The sequence below is a fragment of the Coffea eugenioides genome, chromosome 5 (assembly GCF_003713205.1).
Source record: "Coffea eugenioides isolate CCC68of chromosome 5, Ceug_1.0, whole genome shotgun sequence".
Classification (NCBI taxonomy): Eukaryota; Viridiplantae; Streptophyta; class Magnoliopsida; order Gentianales; family Rubiaceae; genus Coffea; species Coffea eugenioides.
In genome coordinates, this window is record NC_040039.1 from 6,293,554 (window position 1) to 6,314,289 (window position 20,736).

The 20,736-nt window shown below is 33.5% G+C and overlaps 1 protein-coding gene across 1 annotated transcript; it reads right to left on the reverse strand.

Moving 5' to 3' along the window:
* Positions 1-9,179: 9,179 nt before the first annotated feature.
* Positions 9,180-20,512, reverse strand: LOC113769905 (transcriptional adapter ADA2-like). The gene is made up of 12 exons (XM_027314224.1): positions 20,306-20,512; positions 19,783-19,841; positions 18,508-18,683; positions 17,519-17,584; positions 17,295-17,420; positions 17,096-17,171; positions 14,934-14,988; positions 14,792-14,850; positions 13,645-13,867; positions 12,544-12,754; positions 10,037-10,351; positions 9,180-9,672 (listed from the first exon to the last, which is right to left on the reverse strand). The coding sequence occupies exons 1-12, from the start codon at positions 20,356-20,358 to the stop codon at positions 9,481-9,483; spliced, it is 1,611 nt and encodes a 536-aa protein (XP_027170025.1). The 5' UTR covers positions 20,359-20,512; the 3' UTR covers positions 9,180-9,480.
* Positions 20,513-20,736: the final 224 nt, after the last annotated feature.

Genomic DNA, 20,736 nt, shown 5'->3' on the forward strand with positions numbered 1-20,736 from the left:
AATATATCTTGCTAATTGTACAAGACCTGATATATCATTTGCAGTAAATTTATTAGCAAGATTTAGTTCCTCGCCCACAAGACGACATTGGAATGGTATTAAACATATTTTTCGCTATCTCCAAGGAACAATAGATCTTGGTTTATTTTATTCAAATAAATCCAAACCTGAATTGGTTGGTTATGCTGATGCTGGGTATTTATCCGACCCGCATAAAGCAAGGTCTCAGACTGGTTATTTATTTACATATGGAGGCACAGCCATTTCTTGGCGATCTACAAAGCAATCACTAACCGCCACTTCATCGAATCATGCTGAAATAATAGCAATTCATGAAGCCAGTCGAGAATGTATTTGGTTAAGATCAATGACCCACTATATCCGGAAGAATTGTGGGTTATCCTCCGGAAAAGAAAATCCTTCAACTATATTATATGAAGATAATGCAGCTTGTATAGCTCAATTGAAAGGAGGATATATTAAAGGAGATAGGACGAAACATATTTCACCAAAATTCTTTTTTACTCATGATTTGCAAAAGAATGGTGAAATTGATGTGCAACAAATCCGATCAGATAATAATCTGGCCGATTTATTTACCAAGGCATTACCAACTGCGACATTTGAGAAATTGGTGAAGAGTATTAGAATGCAACGATTAAAAGATCTCAAATGACGTTTGCATCAGGGGGAGAAATTATTACACAAGAATAGTGTACTCTTTTTCCTTCACTAAGATTTTGGTCCCACTGGGTTTTTCCCTAGTAAGGTTTTAACGAGGCATATTCTTTGTGTAATGGACATCCAAGGGGGAGTGTTATGAAATAACAAAAATGTGGATGTCCCTTTGTATTCCCAAGGGGATTAATTCATGATTTTATGGCTATTTATGTATATAAGTTACAATTCATAAATCCATTCACGTAGTGGAGAAACCGTTTCATAGGTTTCTTCATATTATTGTAGTAATGGATGTTTAATAAGATTTATGTACCTTTAATCTTGTAGTGCCTATATATAGAGGTACATTGAGACCCTTTGGGAGGATTTTTTTGTATCTTATTGGAATATAAGAATATTACTCTCCATTTCTCTACTTCTTTCTCCAATATTTCACTTGATATTATAGTAGCTTATTTGATTAGTTTTATAACAAGTTAATAATTTTTCTTATTTTTTTCATAATGCATGTCAAAATAATAAGTGATACGTGGGAGGAGGGTGGATTGGATGATAAGGTGATAGGAATTATAAGTAGGAGGCCTGGTTTCAAGATATCCCATTTACCAAGAAAAAGTATAACATGATAAGTGCAAGAAATTTGTACCTTTTTTTTTTGCAAATCTTTTAAATACACAGCAGAGCGACCAAATATATATTCTGCATACCTAGCTTGAGGATTGATATACAATTTGTCACTAGAATCTCTAATTTCCATGCTAACATGACACCTAATAATTAAAATTCTTCTTAAAAAAATTAATTAAGGATATAGACATATATATATATATATGTAGAGAGAGAGAGAGAGAGAGAGATTACCTAATAACTGTTTGATAATATCATTACCATTGAGGCATAGAATTTTGTCATAGAAAGATTGAATTAAATGTCCACAGTTGTTGCATAATTCAGAAAACATATTCTCTATATCAATGTTAGCAATGTAAGCTGTCACCTGCATGTATTCAACCCAGTAAAATGCATAAAAACATATAATTTTGGAGTTTGTTTGACATAGATGTATAGACAGTGTAGCATAATTTATAAAAAAAAAGTCAAATTTAATTTTAACTTATCCAATATAGCAAATTCTGATATCCATATACATTTTGAATTTGAAATCATCAATGCTTACCATGTAGGCATATTGTAAGATCTCAGCCATGCTACCATCCTTTTGGGCAAACCTTTCTTTTTGAAGCCTACAAAGAAGTATTTAAACAGATTCAAAATTGCCAACCAGACATTATTAGCAGCATTATGTACGTCTTTTAGGAAATATCACTTGTATGGAAAAAAAAAAGAACTTTGACTACGATATTAAAGGTTTACCATTAATATTTTACGTAGAAGTTAAAATATTGATAGTAATATAAAATAGAGGTACACATTGTGCATAATGCCAAATGGCAATACGTGATTTTTTTTAAATATATATTTCTTTTTTTAAGAGAATTAGACTTGTTTACAGGGAAGAAGAAAATACTATTACTTAGATTGTAACTATAGATTATTTAAGGAAAAATAAATGGGAAAATAATTTATGGCAATTAGGATGATTAAATGATCCGCCAAAAATCAGCAAGCTGCTTAAGAAGCTAATTAATCCCAATAGATAAAATGTTCCTAGTTTGATGCTCTTTCAGAAATTATTACCTTTTTAATATTTTTTTTATGCGATGTAAGCTCCCATCTTAAATGTTATGCAACCTCGCATCAATGAAGCTCTTCATTGTGTAAAAGATAATTTCAAAAACATCCCCAAAGATTTATAACAATTACTTTTAGCTCTTTTTACATTTAAAAAATTATGCATACATCCCCTAAATGGTAGGTTTGGGTTTCATTCTGCTGACGAAAGGAAAAAAACCATATTAATATAAAAAATTGCCCTTAAGAAGTTTTTATGTTTTAAATCTAATTAGTCAATTAATATATTCTTTTTTCTCCTAGTCTCAAACAGCCTTGCCGAAGGCCTAAATGATCACTTCCTCCATATTCTTTTGACCCAATTTATAAACGTAATATTTGGCTTTGTAATTGTTTATTAAAATTTGGTTAGAGAAAAAAATGAGAATAAATTGGAAGAATAAAAGATGGGTTGATTAAAAAGCATGATGAAAACTGGAATTTGTGAGACATCGAGATTGGGATTATGGAAAGGATATGAAAACCTAGATAGGAAAAAAAAATGGATTAAAGCTACAGATAGCGATAGGGGTGACAAGATTATTTAGTGATGAGAGATACTGAATTCTTTTATTACTTTTTTCCTTTTCTAAAAAATTGTTGCCAGAGTTTTTGCAAAGTTTGGGAAAGTTATTGGAGTCATTTTGAGTCCTTAAAAGCGAGATAACTGTTATATTTGAAAGTACAGGGGTTTAAGTTGAAATTTAAAGAAATCTTGGAAGAGGTTTTGGAAACTAGCTGTTGTTGTAATGCTGCTCATCTTTTCTACCTCTCTATTTTTATATGGATAACTTTTTTATACACATTGTCAGTGTAAAGTTCTTTTTACACAAGTTTAGATCATACCACGTAACATGAATTTGAATTTAAAATTTAAATCATGTACATGTGGTATACATCAAAGACTATTAATTAAAAAAATTACTATACTGTCAGTGTATAAAAAGGTTAATCCTTTCCACACTGGCACTCAAAATAAAAACACCAAGTGCAAAATCCGAGGATGAAAAGTAAAAAAAAAAAAAAAACCAATGGAATAAACATAGGAAAAGACTCAAGATTTGATTATGCTAAAATATTATAAAATGATAATAGTATTTCTTTTATATTTTTTATGAGTTCATGACAATATATCTATAAGCTAAGTTTATGAGTTCATGAACAAAATAAAGAACCTTGGATAATTGAAGAGTTTAAAATATAAAATACTTATTGATCATAATATTTTATCATTAATCAAACGTGCAGCCTTATGTTTATTGCCTTGGTTTTTTTTTTTTTCCTTCCTTGGATTTGGTTTTTTGTGCTTGAATTTTGAGTATGAATATGGAAATGGATAACCAAGAGGTAGAAAAACACTGAATAGGATTACAGCAATGAGAAGATATCCCTGCATTAGAAATGGGAGCTTACATGGTATCAAAAGATTAAAAAGGTAATAATTTACAAAAGAGCGTCACGTTGGGAATATTTTAATCCAAAGAAGGTTACTTCAGAAATAAACTCCAAAATTTCATCTAAATTTGACTTGATTAACATAAAAGCTTATGAATACGTGAATAAAATTTTGCATTAGCGCTTAAAGTCAACACTAACTTTTATCTTTGAACTACTACAATAACAACACGTTGTGAAAGGGAAAAATACCAAATGTTTCCTGGGATATAACCTACATTTTTTTGTTAACGGTATTGTGAAATAGCTATCAATTGACTGTGATAATGTGTTAAAAGTTTACCATTAATACTTTGAATGATAAACTAAGAATGTTAACTATTGGAAAGACATAGACGCAGGATCGATATGTGATGCATAATTGCAAATGGCATTACATGATTTTTTTAATACATCATTTAAGAAAATTAGACTTGTTTGCAAGCAAGAAAAAATACACTTATTTAAATTATACATGTAGAATATATTAAGGAAAAAATGGATAGAAAAATGATTTATGGAAATTAGAATGATTAAATGATCGGCCGAAAATCCCACAAGCTGCTTAAGAAGTTAGCCTAGCCCAAAATTTTGTGTAAGTTTGACTTGATTAACTTAAAAACTTATGAATAAGTCAAGCAATTTTGCATCATCCCTTCAAGTTAACATTAACTTTTATCTTTGAACTACTGAAAAAACAACACATTGTGAAAGGGAAACAAAATTCAAAATGTTTCTTGGGATATAGCCTACACTTTTAATGACAATTATCTGTCGTCATGCAAATAGAAATTGGGATGCCAAAGAAGAGCAATTAGTGTAGTTGTTTAGTGATATTTGACTGTCATTAGGTTTGTTTCTAATAAATCTTCTTGCAAAACTCTGAAACCTTTGCACCCTAATCAATGGGATTTCTTACTAAAATATACAGAGGGAGTTATAGACGGACTATCATGCAAAGTTGCAAACATATACACTATCAAATTTTATATTTGGCTTACATAAATAGCCTTGAATACGGTAAAAAAAAATAAACAAAATTCATTGAAAATTGTAAAAATTGATGTCAACCTTCAGCCAAATACAGATTTGAGAATTCGCATGAAGCAAAACTCCATTAGTAATTTTATGAACTATATACAAATTCTTTTGTGTATGAAATATCAACTGAATCGAAATGTGGCAATTTAACACTATTCTGGTGTGCAAATACAATGTATATCATAAAAATATGTACAATGTTCATATGATTCGAGACACTATTATCAATTCCGTCCTTGTGATGTTTCATCTAGAATAGTTGGGATTTGACTCAACGTATTTCTTTCCAAATTTGATTAAAGTAGCTATCAATTTGGTGAATTTTTTCCACAGGTGTCGGACCAATAGCGTCTCTATTTCATTTGACAATCATATGTTTTCTCCTCTGCAATTTGCAATTCTGGAATCGAGTCTTTGTTGGCAAGTATGTAAATGAAAGTGGTCCATTTTGTTAAATGCAGTTTAGTTAGTTGATGGTGGAAGTATTGGTTTTTGGGGGAAGCAAAGAAACGATAGATGAGAGGATGAATATGTTCTGATAGGTTTGAATATTTTATTTCCTACCAATGTCCGAAGGGATTTGATACTATAATAGTGCTATTTCCAGTTTGCTGTTTCACAAGTATTGGATCATCTACCAATTTTTTGGGTTTTTTTTTTGATAAAACATAAGTCAATATTATTAATAATCTAGCTGAAAACCGTCCAGCACGATTTGCTTGACAAATTAATCTGCACTAATGATAGAAAATACATTGAACATGTCACAGATATATTTGATCTGAAAAATTATAAGATTTAACATTATAAAATATAAAAGATTACACTATGAATCACAAATCATCAAATCTAACCAATTTTTTGGGTTTTATTCTGCAGCAATGTAGTAATATATAGGCTTAATTTTAGTATGATTGGAAAGTTGCACTCTTTCAGAGGTTGTTACTATTAAGACTTGTTTGGATGCATGTCAAATTAGGCAAGTAAATAACATTATTGAATGTAAGAAACTTTGTTTCATCCAAACAGGGTGCAAGCTTATTTTTGGAATGATCGAGTAATTGCATCTGTTGAGGGGTTAATGTTGCAAGGCTTGTTTGGAAGATATATATAGACATATCGATGACATTTACAATTAAACTTGTGTATGGGTAATCACTATGACTTCAACGAAGCTTAAACTCACTATACATTTAATTTAATTGATTATTGGCACAAACCATCCAAATTCAATTTTGAGTAATTTCCATTTACCATCCAAGTTGTGGTCTATATAATATATATATATATATATATATATAGACACACACGCACACATATACATACATACATATATGTATGTACATATGTGTGTGTGTATATATATAAATATATACACATATATTGATGACATTTACAATTAAACTTGTGTATGGGTAATCACCATGAACTCGCTATACATTTAATTTTATTGATTATTGGCACAAACCATCCAAATTCAATTTTGAGTAATTTCCATTTACCATCCAACTCCATCTTTCAACAAAATTGGAAACAAAATGTGATAAATCACTAGCAAACTCTAGATCATTTAATTCTATTGCTCCCTAAACTTGTTTTTCAAACTTATATAGTAAACACAAATAGGGTGCAACAGCTAGTCTTTTTGAGCATCGATTTAACTGTAAGATCCGAACCTAACTTGTTGATTGAAAATGTAATCTATGTCGAACCCTTTTTTTTTTTTCTAGCGGTTGGTATCATTGAATGGAACCCTTTTTCCCTTTTCTCCCCTAGTTATCTTGGAGGCAAAAGTGGGAGTTTCGAGCTGCATGGATTTATCTACAAATGATGAGTTATCATGCAAAATCTTTTGCTCCATTTTGACAAGAGCATTTTTGAGATGGTAAATTGATTGCAATATTTGAAGACTGGATTGCAATTGGGAAAATTAAAGTATACATGCATTAACAATGGTTCAGATAGCAACATAACTTTTTCACCCTAATCATTACGTTTGGAATAATTCTATAATTAATCACTTTATATGGAATTCAAAGTACTGATCAATACTTTAACAAGCAAATTCTAACATTAGCTCATGAAATAAGGAGGGATTTTGGCACAGAAAAAATACATTTGGGAAGAAAAAAATAAATAAAGGAAATTTGAATATCACATAGAAAATTGCTATCACAGGTATTTTTTAGAAATTCCCACAACAAGAAATTGTGAGATTGAAAGAGACTAGATTGCGCCGTATAGCAGCGAAATTTTATGCGGAAACCAGACGATGGCAGCGAAAAGTTTCACACACTTTTTTTTAATACAAATTATTCACAAAAATTAGGTGCAAAACCACATGTAATTCAAAAAAGTGTGTGTGTGTATGTGTGTGTGTGTGTGTATAAACAATGAAACTTTGAGAATATGGTGCAGGAAAAGTGTTAGCACCTCCATTAACAGCAATTTTTGAAGGTTGGTGTTTTCATAGCATAAAATTCTTTGGAGCAAGATTTTTTTTTTATTTAACTATAGTGGGATTGAGTGTAGGAAGAGACCTAAGATCAGGCCTTCTTGCCATTTCCCTTTAGAAATTCTATGGTTAGAAAATCTGAGAGATTCTACTATTAAGAATCTAGATTATCAATTATTTTAGAATTTTTTCAAAAATAAAATTACTTAAATTTTTTGTTGGAAGTATGTCAAAGAAGTCTCTCTTGGCCTTCCTGCCTTGGCACAACAATGCCAAGTGAAGTGGTGGTATAACTATAAAGTGATCACAATTGCACATCCAATGCAAAAAGTCACCCCATCTGGTAATATTCAAGAATTTCTCATGCAAAAAAAAAAAAAAAAAAGAAGCAAAATTCAGAGTTGAATTGTGGCAACTATTTCAAAAGTACAATTCAAAAAACAATTGCAAGAGGCTTTATCTCAGATCGAATTAGATTCAGATGAAGGAAAAGATCTTTATCAAAATGAAGACGATTGCTATGGAATTTTAGATTCCATTCAATGAAAATATCACAATTATCAGAATTCTTGGCACAAAAATAGATAATGACTAGATGATAAGTTGGATGAACCCTTATGTCCATGAATTATCCAAAAAAAAAAAGAAAAGAAGATGATGACTTGGATGGACCCTTGTGTCTATGAATTATTCAAAAGCATTCTTGACAATTCATACAATCAACAGGTCTTATGATTGTATCAAAGCAACTCATACATATTCAAAAGTTACTACAGTTGTTTTGGTGGAATCAAGACATCATGCTAACTACAAAGGCATTATAACCAGATAGTGTTATCCAACAGCCGATAGCTGTATGCTTTCCTACCATTTAGACATTGTTAGTCAGGGTGTGAACTATGATCTTATTCTGCTAGGGGAAAAAAATCATCTTATTGCATGATTTTTCCTATGCCATCTTGCCCTTTAGTCGAGGTTGATAACGTTCTGCACGTGACATTTGCCTATTGTTTGATACATACAAGCTACCCATTTGTTTTTTTGTTAGAAAATCCATTTGCTGTCACCGTTTTGACAACGATTTGTTGAAATATGTCCGTTTGGATTAGTTGTTTTTGGGGGGTGTTTTTGAAAAATTTTACTGTAGCAAAATTTTTATAGTATATTTTGGAATATTTTTAAAAAATATTTTGGGATATTAAGAGTAGAAGAGTTTTTAGAATATATTTTGAGATGTTTTTTAAACATAAGAAAAAATTTAGACTACTTTTTAGAGTATCTTTTAGAGTACTTTTAAAAAATTTTAATAATATTTGAAAAACTCAGCAATCCAAACTAGTTTTTAAATAGTCATTGGTCAAGGTTGAGGCTTTCATGGCTCTTTGTAGGCATTTAGACCCATAAAAAAAATGGAGGGCAACTATTATAAAATCAGTGCAACCTATAAATGAAATGTGGAAACCATTGTCATGGTAATCAGGTTTGTGAAGCCAATTTGACATGTTATTTCAATCTTTATCAACGTGGCTTTCCACATCTTTGTTTGCAGGTTGGCAATTGTGATAAAAGAAATGTAAAATGTTGTGCATGATAGAAGTCACTGAGGTGAGGTCTATTTGATGATCAGTTTGCTTCCTTGCCAGAATATAAGACAGTCAATTGTTTCTGTCATAAACTAAAACTTGAACCAGCATAACACAGCAAATATACCTTTCATGAAAATTGACTGTGTCTTTCATAACTAATTCGTCTTTTCAAAACACTCACTCTTTGGATGCATAAAAACATCTTTCATATTTCAATTTAATCAACAGTAATACTAAAATAGCCAACTGGATTAGAAATTGCTCTAAAATATCATATCTCCACTGAGAAGGAACAGATGACAATAATTTACAGATGTTGATCCCTGCTTGTTTGTGTGTATAATTAGGGATTACAACCCTTAAAACTATTACAATAGGTCCTTCAATTACACATGTATTCCTAATCACTGGCCACTAAAAACTGTTAACAATTGTTTAGCAATGGTTAAAGGTAACTCGATTACAAAATCTGACATAATGTACTTTGTCAATACAGGACCACAAGGCAACACTTTTCGTTTGGTATCCCGCTCAAGACTACACAACATACAATCATGTTTGGGCAATCCCTTTCCTCGCTAGCATATCATAAACTTTATCTACCTTGCTTGGATCAACATTGAACAACCCATGAGCATCAGACTTCTTTGTTATGTTGCCGCTCAAAATCCCCATTGACATGGTCTGCAGCATGTTAAGGTAATGCGCTGGAAGGATCCTGATCTCACCACATAGCTGTTTCTCCTGCATAGATAAGTCATTATATGTGAATCCAGCTGATGACATCCAACTAACAATATGACTAAAGCAACGCTCGCTCATTCCCCTTCCCAACAAGGCCTCTAGTTTCTCTCTTCCCTTTGTATGAAGAAGTGTCTGACTATAGCTTCTTCCTAATAAATTGGAAACATATTAGATTCTTCTTGAGCAATTAATACCCTGTGCATGTTATGTCATTACTAATGACACTGATTATTTCTATTTATCATGACCAGACAATTATGAACCGACACAATTATCTAAATATACAAGTTGCAGACTCATTCAGATTCAGCAAAAGTGATAGAAGTTTCAAGTAGTAAAGAAAAATTGTATGCAGCATTCTTACAGATTCAGACAGTAAATCAGCCCCCAAAAATCCAGTGACATCCCAATTATCTAAGGCATTTATAACATCTAGTCGCCTTTTAGCTGTTGGAGATTCTATTCCTGCAGAATCTAAAACTGTAGGGCCTCTGATAACACCTCTTGGGCTACTATCAAAATCCCCTTTGAGGTGATTTGCCCTTTGAAGAAATTTTCCACAAGGACCAGCCTGGGAACTTTCACTAATTCTAAGAGCATTTTCTTCTGCTTCCCCCCTTTTTTGTTCGATATATCTTTCCGCTTCTGCAGATGTACGGCAGCCAGCAGCCCTTGCTTCCTGCATTAGCACAGCTTATCAAGTATAAGAAGTTTATCTCAATGAAATTTTCCTTTCATTCAAAGGAATTTTTTTTCCTCTCCGCAAACAAGTTATCATGAGCAATTACAAAGACATAAGAAAACCAAATCATATGCCAACAAAAAACCTGATCCCCAGCTAGTAACAGATATTCATATAGGAAAACAAAATTTTTCTTGGCATCAATTTTGAAAACAAGGACCACACAACCTTTGTAAAATACCTAGCAATGAAGAGCACTTCTAGGCGTCAGACATCAGGTCAAGTATTTTAATTATATATATTATCATTTTACGAAATAGCAAATCATTAACTAGCCATTCTCAAGTTTCAATACTTTTTTCATTAAAAATAACACTAAAGCACATCCTGGAAAAGGTTTGTTTGCACAAACCTCTTTATTCAGAGACTAGTTAGTTCTACCAATTGAAACACAAAAGCAGGGTTAATGGTTTTAAAAGCTGTAAGTTAACTTGTTGTTCTGCATACTTCTTCTTTTTCTTTTTTGGGGAGGATCAGGGGTAGATTTTAAGATCAACAGATTCAAGTCATAACCATAGTATATCAGCAAAGTTTGCAATGCTCAATACCACCCCACCGCTTCCCCCCAAAAAACAGAGAGAGAGAGAGAGAGAGAGAGCTACCAAAGGAAACAGCGAAACAAGATCAGACGCCTATGAAACTTTGGTTCTTAAAACTTGCAACATTTTAGGATGTGAACCCAGTACTTGAGTAATAAATAACATATCCCAATAGATCTGCACACGCTTTTCAGCCAGCAAAAACTTCAGCGAAGTATCCTATACTACAAACCCAAGTTGCACAGGAGTGCTATACCATGAAACTTCATATGGTGCAAGGACCTCACTTAAAGGTTTACAGCATTCCTAAAGCTACGAATATGCTATCAATTTTTCGTTGCATGGTATTTCAAAATGACACTATTATAATGCGATGCAACAATCCTCCAGTAATTTTTCATTTTCATAAGATTCTCTTCTCCACTCAGTTCCACCGGCACAAAGCTAAAGATCAATGAGCCCCTTACACAAGCAGTAAAGTAAATGTTAGTCCCACTTTGAAGGCCATGTCAAAATAAAGGGGCATAGGCTTTTATGCACCACAACCCTTTCTTTTGTATTATTTCTCATCAACTCACATGACTGAGTTTGGTGGTTCTAGACAAAGTCTTGCAGGAAAGGTTCACATTTAGAAAAAAGCAAGATTCCCTTTCCATAATTAGTGAATATAATTATATGGTCAATTTCTACTTTTTACCTTTGTAGAGGGTATACGACATTGAAGCAACACAACCCTCTATTTTCTGTTTATGTCCTACCTCTCACACTTTTTTAAGCAAAATGAGCTAGAGGTTCTAAGCAGAGTCTTCCAAATCCGAAGCTCCTGTTGTTTGTTATGAGCTCAAGGAATTGACATTCTAAAATCAACCCATGTATATGGCAAATCACAACTTTGTTTCCCACTTATTTCCTGCTTTTGGACTCATGGATGGTAGGGAAAAGTCAATGTCCTAGTTTGTAGGGGTGCACAATCTGAGAAGTGATTGTTGATGTTTAATCCAGAAGGTAATTAACTGTTCAGAACTTCAATGCTAAGCAATCGAGAATGAAAGATCAGGATAGCTGCTGATTCATGTGCCACAGACACCAAAGAAGCTAGGCTTACTTGTTGCACAAAAGCAAGAGAAGCCCCTCGTTGGATTGGTGAGAAATACTGGCTACTAATAACTAGATTTAAACCATGTACTGTATCAATTTTTTGCCCAAGAGATCAACCAATTAGAATAAGCATAACTTATCCAATCAACAAAAGCATCTTTGAATACCTAGTTCAGTATGGTTTTTCATCCAGCGACCACAATTCCTAGGTTAAGAAGAACATGCAAGTTCTAGGATTATCAAAGAAAATGGTATCTTAAAACCTATCATGAAATTCTATGTATTCCAAAATGGTTTTGAGCTACCAACGGTACAGCATTTTCAGCACCTAGTAGCACATCCAAAAGCTTTTTTTTTTTTTTTGATGAAGCACGTCTACAAGTTAATAACCAGATAATAAAAGTAATGACAACAAGAGCAAGAACAAAACTTTTTTATTCCTGCAGAGCAAGAACAAAGCTTAACACTGAGACATGCAATATTCTGTCAAACCTGAAGATCTTGTATTCTTTTTAAAACACGGTGCTCCTCAACAAGGCTCCTAAGCAATTCCTCATGGTCTTCCTTTGAATGAAATCTCATGAACACCCTGTAACGGTGGCATATATCCTTCTCTTCGTGTGAGAGTTCTTTTTCAACAGTATCTGCATAAAGTAAATTTCTTTCCAATATGAAATCCTTCCTGCGCTTCCTTTCATCAAGCCTACAGAACTCACAAAAAGTTTGACAAATATGTAAGATGAATAATAATAGAGAGTGATCTAGATATGACAATTGACACTAATGTATATTAGTATATTGACTGCATGCAAAAATACTTGCTCACCTGGTTTGGCACAATTTGCATCTAAATTAAAAGCATCTGGTATCTGCTCCTACAGTGTAATGTTAAACCCAATTCTACCCCAAATTTAAGTATGTCAAACTAATTTTCTTAAGCTTAAGTTCATATAAAAGAAGTTTGCTTTGCAGGTTTTCTCAAACCAATGTTAGCTGAAGAAATTTTACACCACACGTCCCCTAAAGTTGGAGACCCAACTGGCAAGCTACCTCCTCATATCACAAAGACCAATGAAATTCGTAGAAGAAATCCACAGAGCTATCCCATTCTTGTTTAAAACATTAAAACAGCTCCATCAATAAACAAATAAAATCAAACCCAAGTACACACTAGACAAATTCTGCTCTCAAATACAGTTACTATGACCATTGCTTCAGCATCTGTTCTTCTCATGTTATAGCAGGTCGAAGCTAGAGTCCAAAAGTTCAATTTACAGTTTAATTCACTGTCTGTGGACCAAACTATAGAAAATTCTCTCATTTAAGCAAGAAAGTAATTATTGAGTGCAGCACTCTTTGTTTAGGATGTAGTTAACACAAGATTCTTAACTTGTCTACCTATATTATTAAGTTGCAACATTCATGCTCCAGAATCCTGAAGGTCAACAAAAGCAGAAGATTTTTAATAAAGCACCAAATCCTCTACCATAATAAAGTGGAACCAGGTATGACAAAGTTTGGTGGGGGAAGTGTGTGTGTGAAGAGAAAGAGATACAGAGAGAGAGAGAGAGATGATGAAGTAACCCAAAGTACCTTTTGGAATAGATGCGCAACACTCTCAATTTTAGTTCTCGTTCAGCATCTGTATCAGTATCCTTGAATTCCATGTCAGCCAATAACTGCTCAGCATCATTGTCGTACTCAACTTCAAACTCTTGCCTCTTTGAATTGTAGCCACTAACTTCTGTCACAGAAGGTCCCTCATCTCCTGATGTTCTAGGCTTTTTCTCTCCAATACTCCTGTCTACAAGAGAATCTGGAAATGTAGTACGAAAGTCCATAAGGTTTATTGTGTCAAAAGCAGAATACCCGGGAAAAGAGAGAAGAGGGGGGGGGGGCATGTATCACCCAAAGAAAACACTTTTCATAGATTTCATTCCAATTAGATAACAGAATTAAATCGTAATAACCACAATAGAGTTGCTTGAAGGCTATCTAAAAACTGATATAGTTTCATCCAGATGGGATTCCTAACCATCTACACCATTTTCCCCAAGATCTAATATGATTCAAAAAAAAAATGCAGAAAAGGTACACAAGGGTGAAAAACTTAACACTGCTACCAATATCAATCTCCCGTCTTCGCATGGGAAATTAACTGTAATATAAAATGAATCCACAAAACAGTGCTTTCACCGAAACAGTACTCCAATATTAGATTCTCATAAACGTACCATCTGTCAACCACCAAAGTTGTGCCACTACTACCGAAAATTAGATTAACTTATGGCATCATCTAACAGAAAATCAACTACCTAATGGAGGAGACAGGCCAAAAAGACAAACATATAGCTACATATATGAGTGGAATTAGTGCTCATAGACACAAAGGAGGAGGAAAGGCTACTAGACTAATCAAGCACCAAAGGAGTTGAGAAAAAAGGAGCTCAAATTGCTAGTTCTTTTAAAATGATGGCCATGAACACTTTTCACACTTTCCGCCTTGCTGCAATCACAGCCATACTTTTTCTCTGAGACACTGGAAACCCTCTTAGCTCCTCCTAAACATCCATTACCATGCTTAAACATGAGCCCGCACCCACCTTTGATATACCAAGACATCAAGGGGCAGTCCCATATATCCCACCAGTGCATTTTTACATCTTTCTGGGTGTTGAGGGGACAATATATATAGTAAAACTAGCTACCAGTTACATTTCAGCATATTGTATAATAAAACCTGAGGTTAAACTAGATGATGAATGTCCTGCTTGACCATCTTTTTTCTGATCTTCCACCCTGACAAAAAGATCAAAAGATAAGATAAAGGAGATCAAAAGTGCTACTTTGAAAAGGTATAGGAGCAAGAAGCAGAAAGATACTTGATTTTTGCTGAGAATGGGAACTCCTCTTTAATTTCTCCAGGAGCAGAGGATCCTGAGACATCAAAAATTAGCAATATCTTTACAGCAATCAATGTGTGCAAGAGATATCATAGTTAGCCAGGTGCCTGTTTTCTTTGGCAATTAACACCATCAACCAAGTTCAGCAAGTCCACAACATCCAGGTGAACCATGGACTTCAACTTTGGGGAGGCAGGTGTAAGGAAAACACACTAATCAAAATGAGGCTAAGCAACAATGTGACTAGCTGCACGTATACCAGATTGACATCTACTTTTAGCAACAGGCAAATTTAAAGAAAAGGTTAACCATCTACATCAGTATACCAACCTCAAAAAAGAAAAAGTGAAAGGATTTGAGCAAGGCATTAAAAATGAAACATTTCCAAGGTGTTGCTGTTTCTCAACACAAAATTTCTCGAGATTTTATTTCATAATTAATTAACAAACTCAAATCTAGGACTAGCTTTTATAAAATCAACTATTGAACTCAAGCATACAAAATATACATCAAAAGATTGAACATCACTTAAATTTCAGAATTAATTGGTGTCTGAGTATATACATTATAGGATAAATTAGGCTGAAACTTGATAATGAATTTCTTAACAGAAATGATCATAAAGAGAATTTTCTCAAGTTGAGTTTTATTTCTCTAAAGACTTAAAAGACACATTCAATGCCAAGGGTAAAATGCACTTTTAGAACCCAGTGTTTTGGGGATGCATGGGTTTGGTCCTATCAGTTTCAGAGCAAACACGTTTAGTCCCTGAAGTTTCAATTTTTGACCAATTTAGGACAATTAAAAATTAATCAATTTGGACAGAAAATGATCATATGATGTGCATGGCCGGTGACTTCAAATTCCCCGGAGGTGGGGGGAATTAATCAGAAGAAAAATAAAGTTGCCCTTTTCCCAATAGCCTTTAGTTGAGTTCTAGGCAATTGAGTTTACTTAGAATTAAAAAATAAATAAATTCTAAGTTCAATGAGTTTCCGAAATATCAAGTTAACATACACATTTTAAAAGAAAAATCAAAATACATGTGATTTTAGAATATCAAGTCCACTTAAAAATCTGGAAAAAAAATAAAATCCAACTCAATTTTGAGGAAAAAGGTCCAATTGAACATTAAGTAAACTCGATTTCTTGGAAATCAAGTTCCGCCCAGCATTTGAAAAAAACAAAATTCTAATTGTACTGATTCTTAAGAGTTTGATTTCAGATCAACATTTTAAAATTAAAAAAAAAAAAAAAAAAAAAAAAAAAAAACTCTATTTGAGTTCACTTAAACATTTACAAAAAATTGTACTCTAGTTCACTTAGAATTTCTTTATAAAATGTTGAACTAAACTAGAAATCCTGCATATCAAGTACATTTAGATTTTTTGCTTTTAAATGTTGAACTGAATCAATTTCCAGGAAATTCATTTCAATGTTATTTTTAAGTGGTTAAGGACTCAATTCCCAGGAGATCAAGTGCGTTCTGACTTTTTAATATGTTGAAGTGTACTCAATATCTAAGAAATTAATTTCAGTTAGAATTTATTTTCTTAATGTAAATGGGAGTAGGGTTGCCTGGAACTGCACTTAGGGCACATGGGAAGCAAACGTTGACTTTGCTTTATGAGATATTTTTCTCACCCCCAGGTATTTGCAGTAACAGCCCGTGCTCATCATGTGATCATTTTCCATCCAAATTGGCTGATTTATCATTAATTGTCTCAAATTGGGTGAAGACTGAAAGTTGAGGGACTAAATGGGTTTTCTCTAGAACTTTTTGGACCACATTGGTCCACCCAGCAAACGTAGGGGGCGAAAAGTTTTTCCTTCAATGAAAAGAAAGCATATCAAAGCTTGGGGCAGAGGTGGAAATGCGAAACCAAAGCTATGGCTTCAAAAGTTTGCTTCCAAAGATCCTACTGCCGTAGAAGGAATATTGAGAGGAGGCTGGGAGTTATATAAGCTTCAAGTCCTCGAGGAATAAAAGGAGAAAATGAGCCCAAAGTATCCCACCTCTTGTAAGTTGAAGCAAGATTAACTAAGAATCACAAGGCAAACAATTAAAAAAGATGGAGTTCCTTTTTTATTTGGGGCCCGCAGGGGGGTTTTAAATGAGAGGTAGAGCACGAGAAACTAACCCTTTTTTATTTCGCCATGCTCTCTGGCCATAGCAAGGAGTTCCTCTCTATTCTTTCCCATAACATGAGACATGTCCTAGAATATTTCAGAATGCATTAATTGATGCTTAATATGTCTAATGAAAACTTTGCTGAATGAACATTACACATCATATGAGCCTCTAATGAGTAGAGATAAAACAAAATCACAATACCATACCGGAAGAGGAAAGTATGGAGAATTCATGTATATAACATTATAATGATCAATGCACTGCAACTTGCTTTTTGTTCCAACATGTTCTGCAACTTCAGTCCAATTTCCCAGTCCATACATTTCAGTTCCCTTGAAAGAAAAAGGACAAATCAATAAATCAGAATTACATACTGTCATCTTCAAAATATCAATATGAGAAATTGCAGATTACTAAGGTACAGAAGTACCTCCAGAAGAAGTATCTCCTCATCTGCATTCCATTCAGGACATATTAGGGGAAAGGAAAGATTATCCTGCAGGTAGAGAGCTCAAAGTGAAAAGAATGACTACTGACAGCTCAAAAGATTTTGAACTTACATTAATCTAGATGAGCGGAGGTCACAAAACAGCTGGTCTGCAAATAAAGTAGGGAAACAACTGTAGTTTTAAGTAATATGGGATATCTGTTATACAAACTTGAGCTGGATTCACACGCTAACTGTCATGTTAATCACCAGCAGTATTGGAACCATACATTATCTAGAACCTCTACACAAAACCAAACACGATACGAAAGATTTCAGACAAATTGGTTATAGTTCCTGTACATATAAGACTCTGCCTTTCAAACTTTTCAATCTCACCAAAATGTACCAAAATTAGGATTAAAAATGAATTGGATTAGGAAAGATAGACAAGGAAGCTGAAAAGGCCTAAAAGACTGTGCTTGGGTTCCCCAGTCATCTGGATGATTTTAAAAGAGATACATTCACAACTTTTGCAATCCCGTTCAGCCTTGGACATAGGTCTGATGAAGGTTATTCCTCTTTTCTAAATGAATTTAACAACCATTGTGCCTATTATCTTGACCCGTAATCCGGAGGGAAAGAAACCTGCTTCTTGTACTTGTCCTTTCTCAATGGTTAATTCTAATCCTTTAATCAGTTACTAAATCTCTTTCCTTTATCCACAAAGAAATTATTGCACTTCCAAATATACTTGTCTGTAGTTCTAGGGACGTCAAATTCAGATTACTAGGTTCAAAAAACTATTTGTATAAAGAAGACAAAAATTCAAGGTACTGGTGAACAGTGTTGTGGCTTTTACACAACAATTGCAGAGACGGCGATGCAAAATTGTCTGTGTCATCTGTCTACAAGCACATATAAAACCGGTGTATTGGTTCATATAAATTTATTATAGTACACAAACATATACATATTAAGTTAGTACTGACCATGACTCTGTAGGGATGATTGCTCTTGTGTGGATGGACCTCAGCCCCAACCGAAAAGCACTCCACACACAGGTCAAAATTAGAACATATTGCACATTTAATGCGTATTTTTCCTGATATATCTTTACTGCAATAATTACAGTGGTATAATGCCTTCCCTTCAGCCTTCCCTTGACCTTCAAAGTAAGAAAACAGTCATGCTCAAATTAGAGAGAACATTTTGGGAGCATGCATCAAAATTTTGATAGATAAAAAGATATAAACATGCCTTCAACTGAATTTACCATGGCAACATTATCGGGCTACAATTTTATTTTCAGTCCTTTGGCGATATCCATATCATAAGCCCATTGTGAACCTTAATAAATTCTCCTCATGTAGGCTAAAGCAACACAGGAGGCCAAGCAGATCGACTGTGTGAAAGAACATCAATTACACAAACAGATATGCCTTCCCTTCCACATTTCCCAAGTGTTTTAAGAGATAAAAAGATCAGCAAGTCTTCATAAAACATTGTGCAAGAGTAAAAATATATAGCATAACAAGACCATTTTGGTAATCCTTGCCACATCAAACAGTTATTACAATAGCTGGTAGGTCCAACTAACATGTTATTCTCTGGAGAACCTGTTCTACAGTCGAGGATGTTTTCAAATAGCAAGATAGTTGATAAATTGTAAGAATGAACAAACATTTGCTTTTAACTTCCTAATACAATGTTAATCCCTTTCAGCAGGAGCTTTTTCCCTTTTTGAGATGGAAGGCAATATACACTTAGAACATGAGTATAGTAGTCCATTCTATTTGTTTTTTAAAAAAAATACATTTTTATTCTGCATAAGTTTTGCGCATGGCATTCTTTTTTTATTTTCTTCTCAAACAGGGAACACAAGAAGAAAATTAGTTATACAAATCTGATAAGGAAAAAAAGTGCATTTGCTCCAATATGACCATTACCATGTTTTCAAGTTATAAAAGTGATTCTTACAGAGAAATGGAGGGGAATTATAAACGAAACAAAGGATTGTCATCAGTTAAAAACTGAGTATGCCTATGTAAGCACACAAGCCAAATCAATGTGTATAATAGAAACAAAGTCAAGTACATCCTGTGGTTTAAGACTTTCAGTACTATCCCAACCTTTTAAGACAATATCAAAACTAATATAAACATGAAAAAACAAATATAAATTGGGGCTCATCTCGTTTATGCTTTCAAAATCAATAACTACACAAGGAGAAGCAGAACCGATACATGTCAATAAATGATCAATACCTGCAGTAGCAATTTCCGAATTTTCCACATTCGAAGCAGTCCTTTTCCTCTTTGACCTACTGAAGAGTATAGCAGCAGGGCCAAAAAGAAAAGGAAAAAAAAAAAAGGGATGTCAAAAAATGCCCACAAAAAGTTTTAAAAGAATAACAGGTAAGCAATGCTTAAAAAAGAACCCTCACTTTTTACTAAACCTAAGTAAATAACTGGGAATGCTTAAACAATGGTGAAAAGAATAACTACTATAGGCTAATTCTTCCAAAAATACTAATTTGGTTCCGTATTTTTGACACTTTTTCTGCATTTCAAAGTTTTCTCAGTACGACAAAGAAAGGAAAGAGGAATTTTACCGAAAAACTTCATTCCATCTTTAATCCTCAAAGATGCTGCAATCTTTTTCCCCAATTTTGACCAAAAAAAAAAAAGTAATACAGAGTTGTAGAAACACAGAATTTTAGGATAGGGTTTACATAAAGTTCACCCCTTTATTTCTTCTTGGGCTCAAAATTTGAAAAAGAAAAGTTACCTTTGGCTGAGATCTTCATCGGCGGAGTGAGGAACAGCGCGAGAACGACCCATTTGGGTTTTGCAATGGGGGATTGAGAATCAAGAGCTCCTGAAGCTGTGAACTTGGGCTTCAATTTTGCTTCTGGGAATCGAATTTGAGAGTTTCAGTTGCCAAATCACTGGCGGTTGGAAACGACAGAGAGAAGAACGAATAATAGATTTAAGTAAATTACTGGAATAGTCCTCAACTCATTTACAAAAACCTTATTAGTCCTTCAACTTTTTCTCATAAAACCCGGTAGTGTTTGGATATCAAAAATTTGAAATATTGGCCTTGTTTGGATAGGTACTATTTGCAATAATATTGGGCTTTCCCTCAAATTAATAGACATAACCAAAATAATGTTTGGATCCTCAAACAATCTTATTCACCATGGGTGTAATAGAAGT

Excerpts from the sequence above, each read along its gene's own strand:
- LOC113769905 (XM_027314224.1), bottom strand. The coding sequence starts at position 20,358 with ATGGGTCGTTCTCGCGCTGTTCCTCACTCCGCCGATGAAGATCTCAGC. Across the intron at positions 17,585-18,507 it reads ATCATCCCTACAGAGTCATG|GATAATCTTTCCTTTCCCCT; the intron begins GTCAGTACTAAC and ends CTCTACCTGCAG. Across the intron at positions 17,421-17,518 it reads AGGAGATACTTCTTCTGGAG|GGAACTGAAATGTATGGACT; the intron begins GTACTTCTGTAC and ends TTTTCTTTCAAG.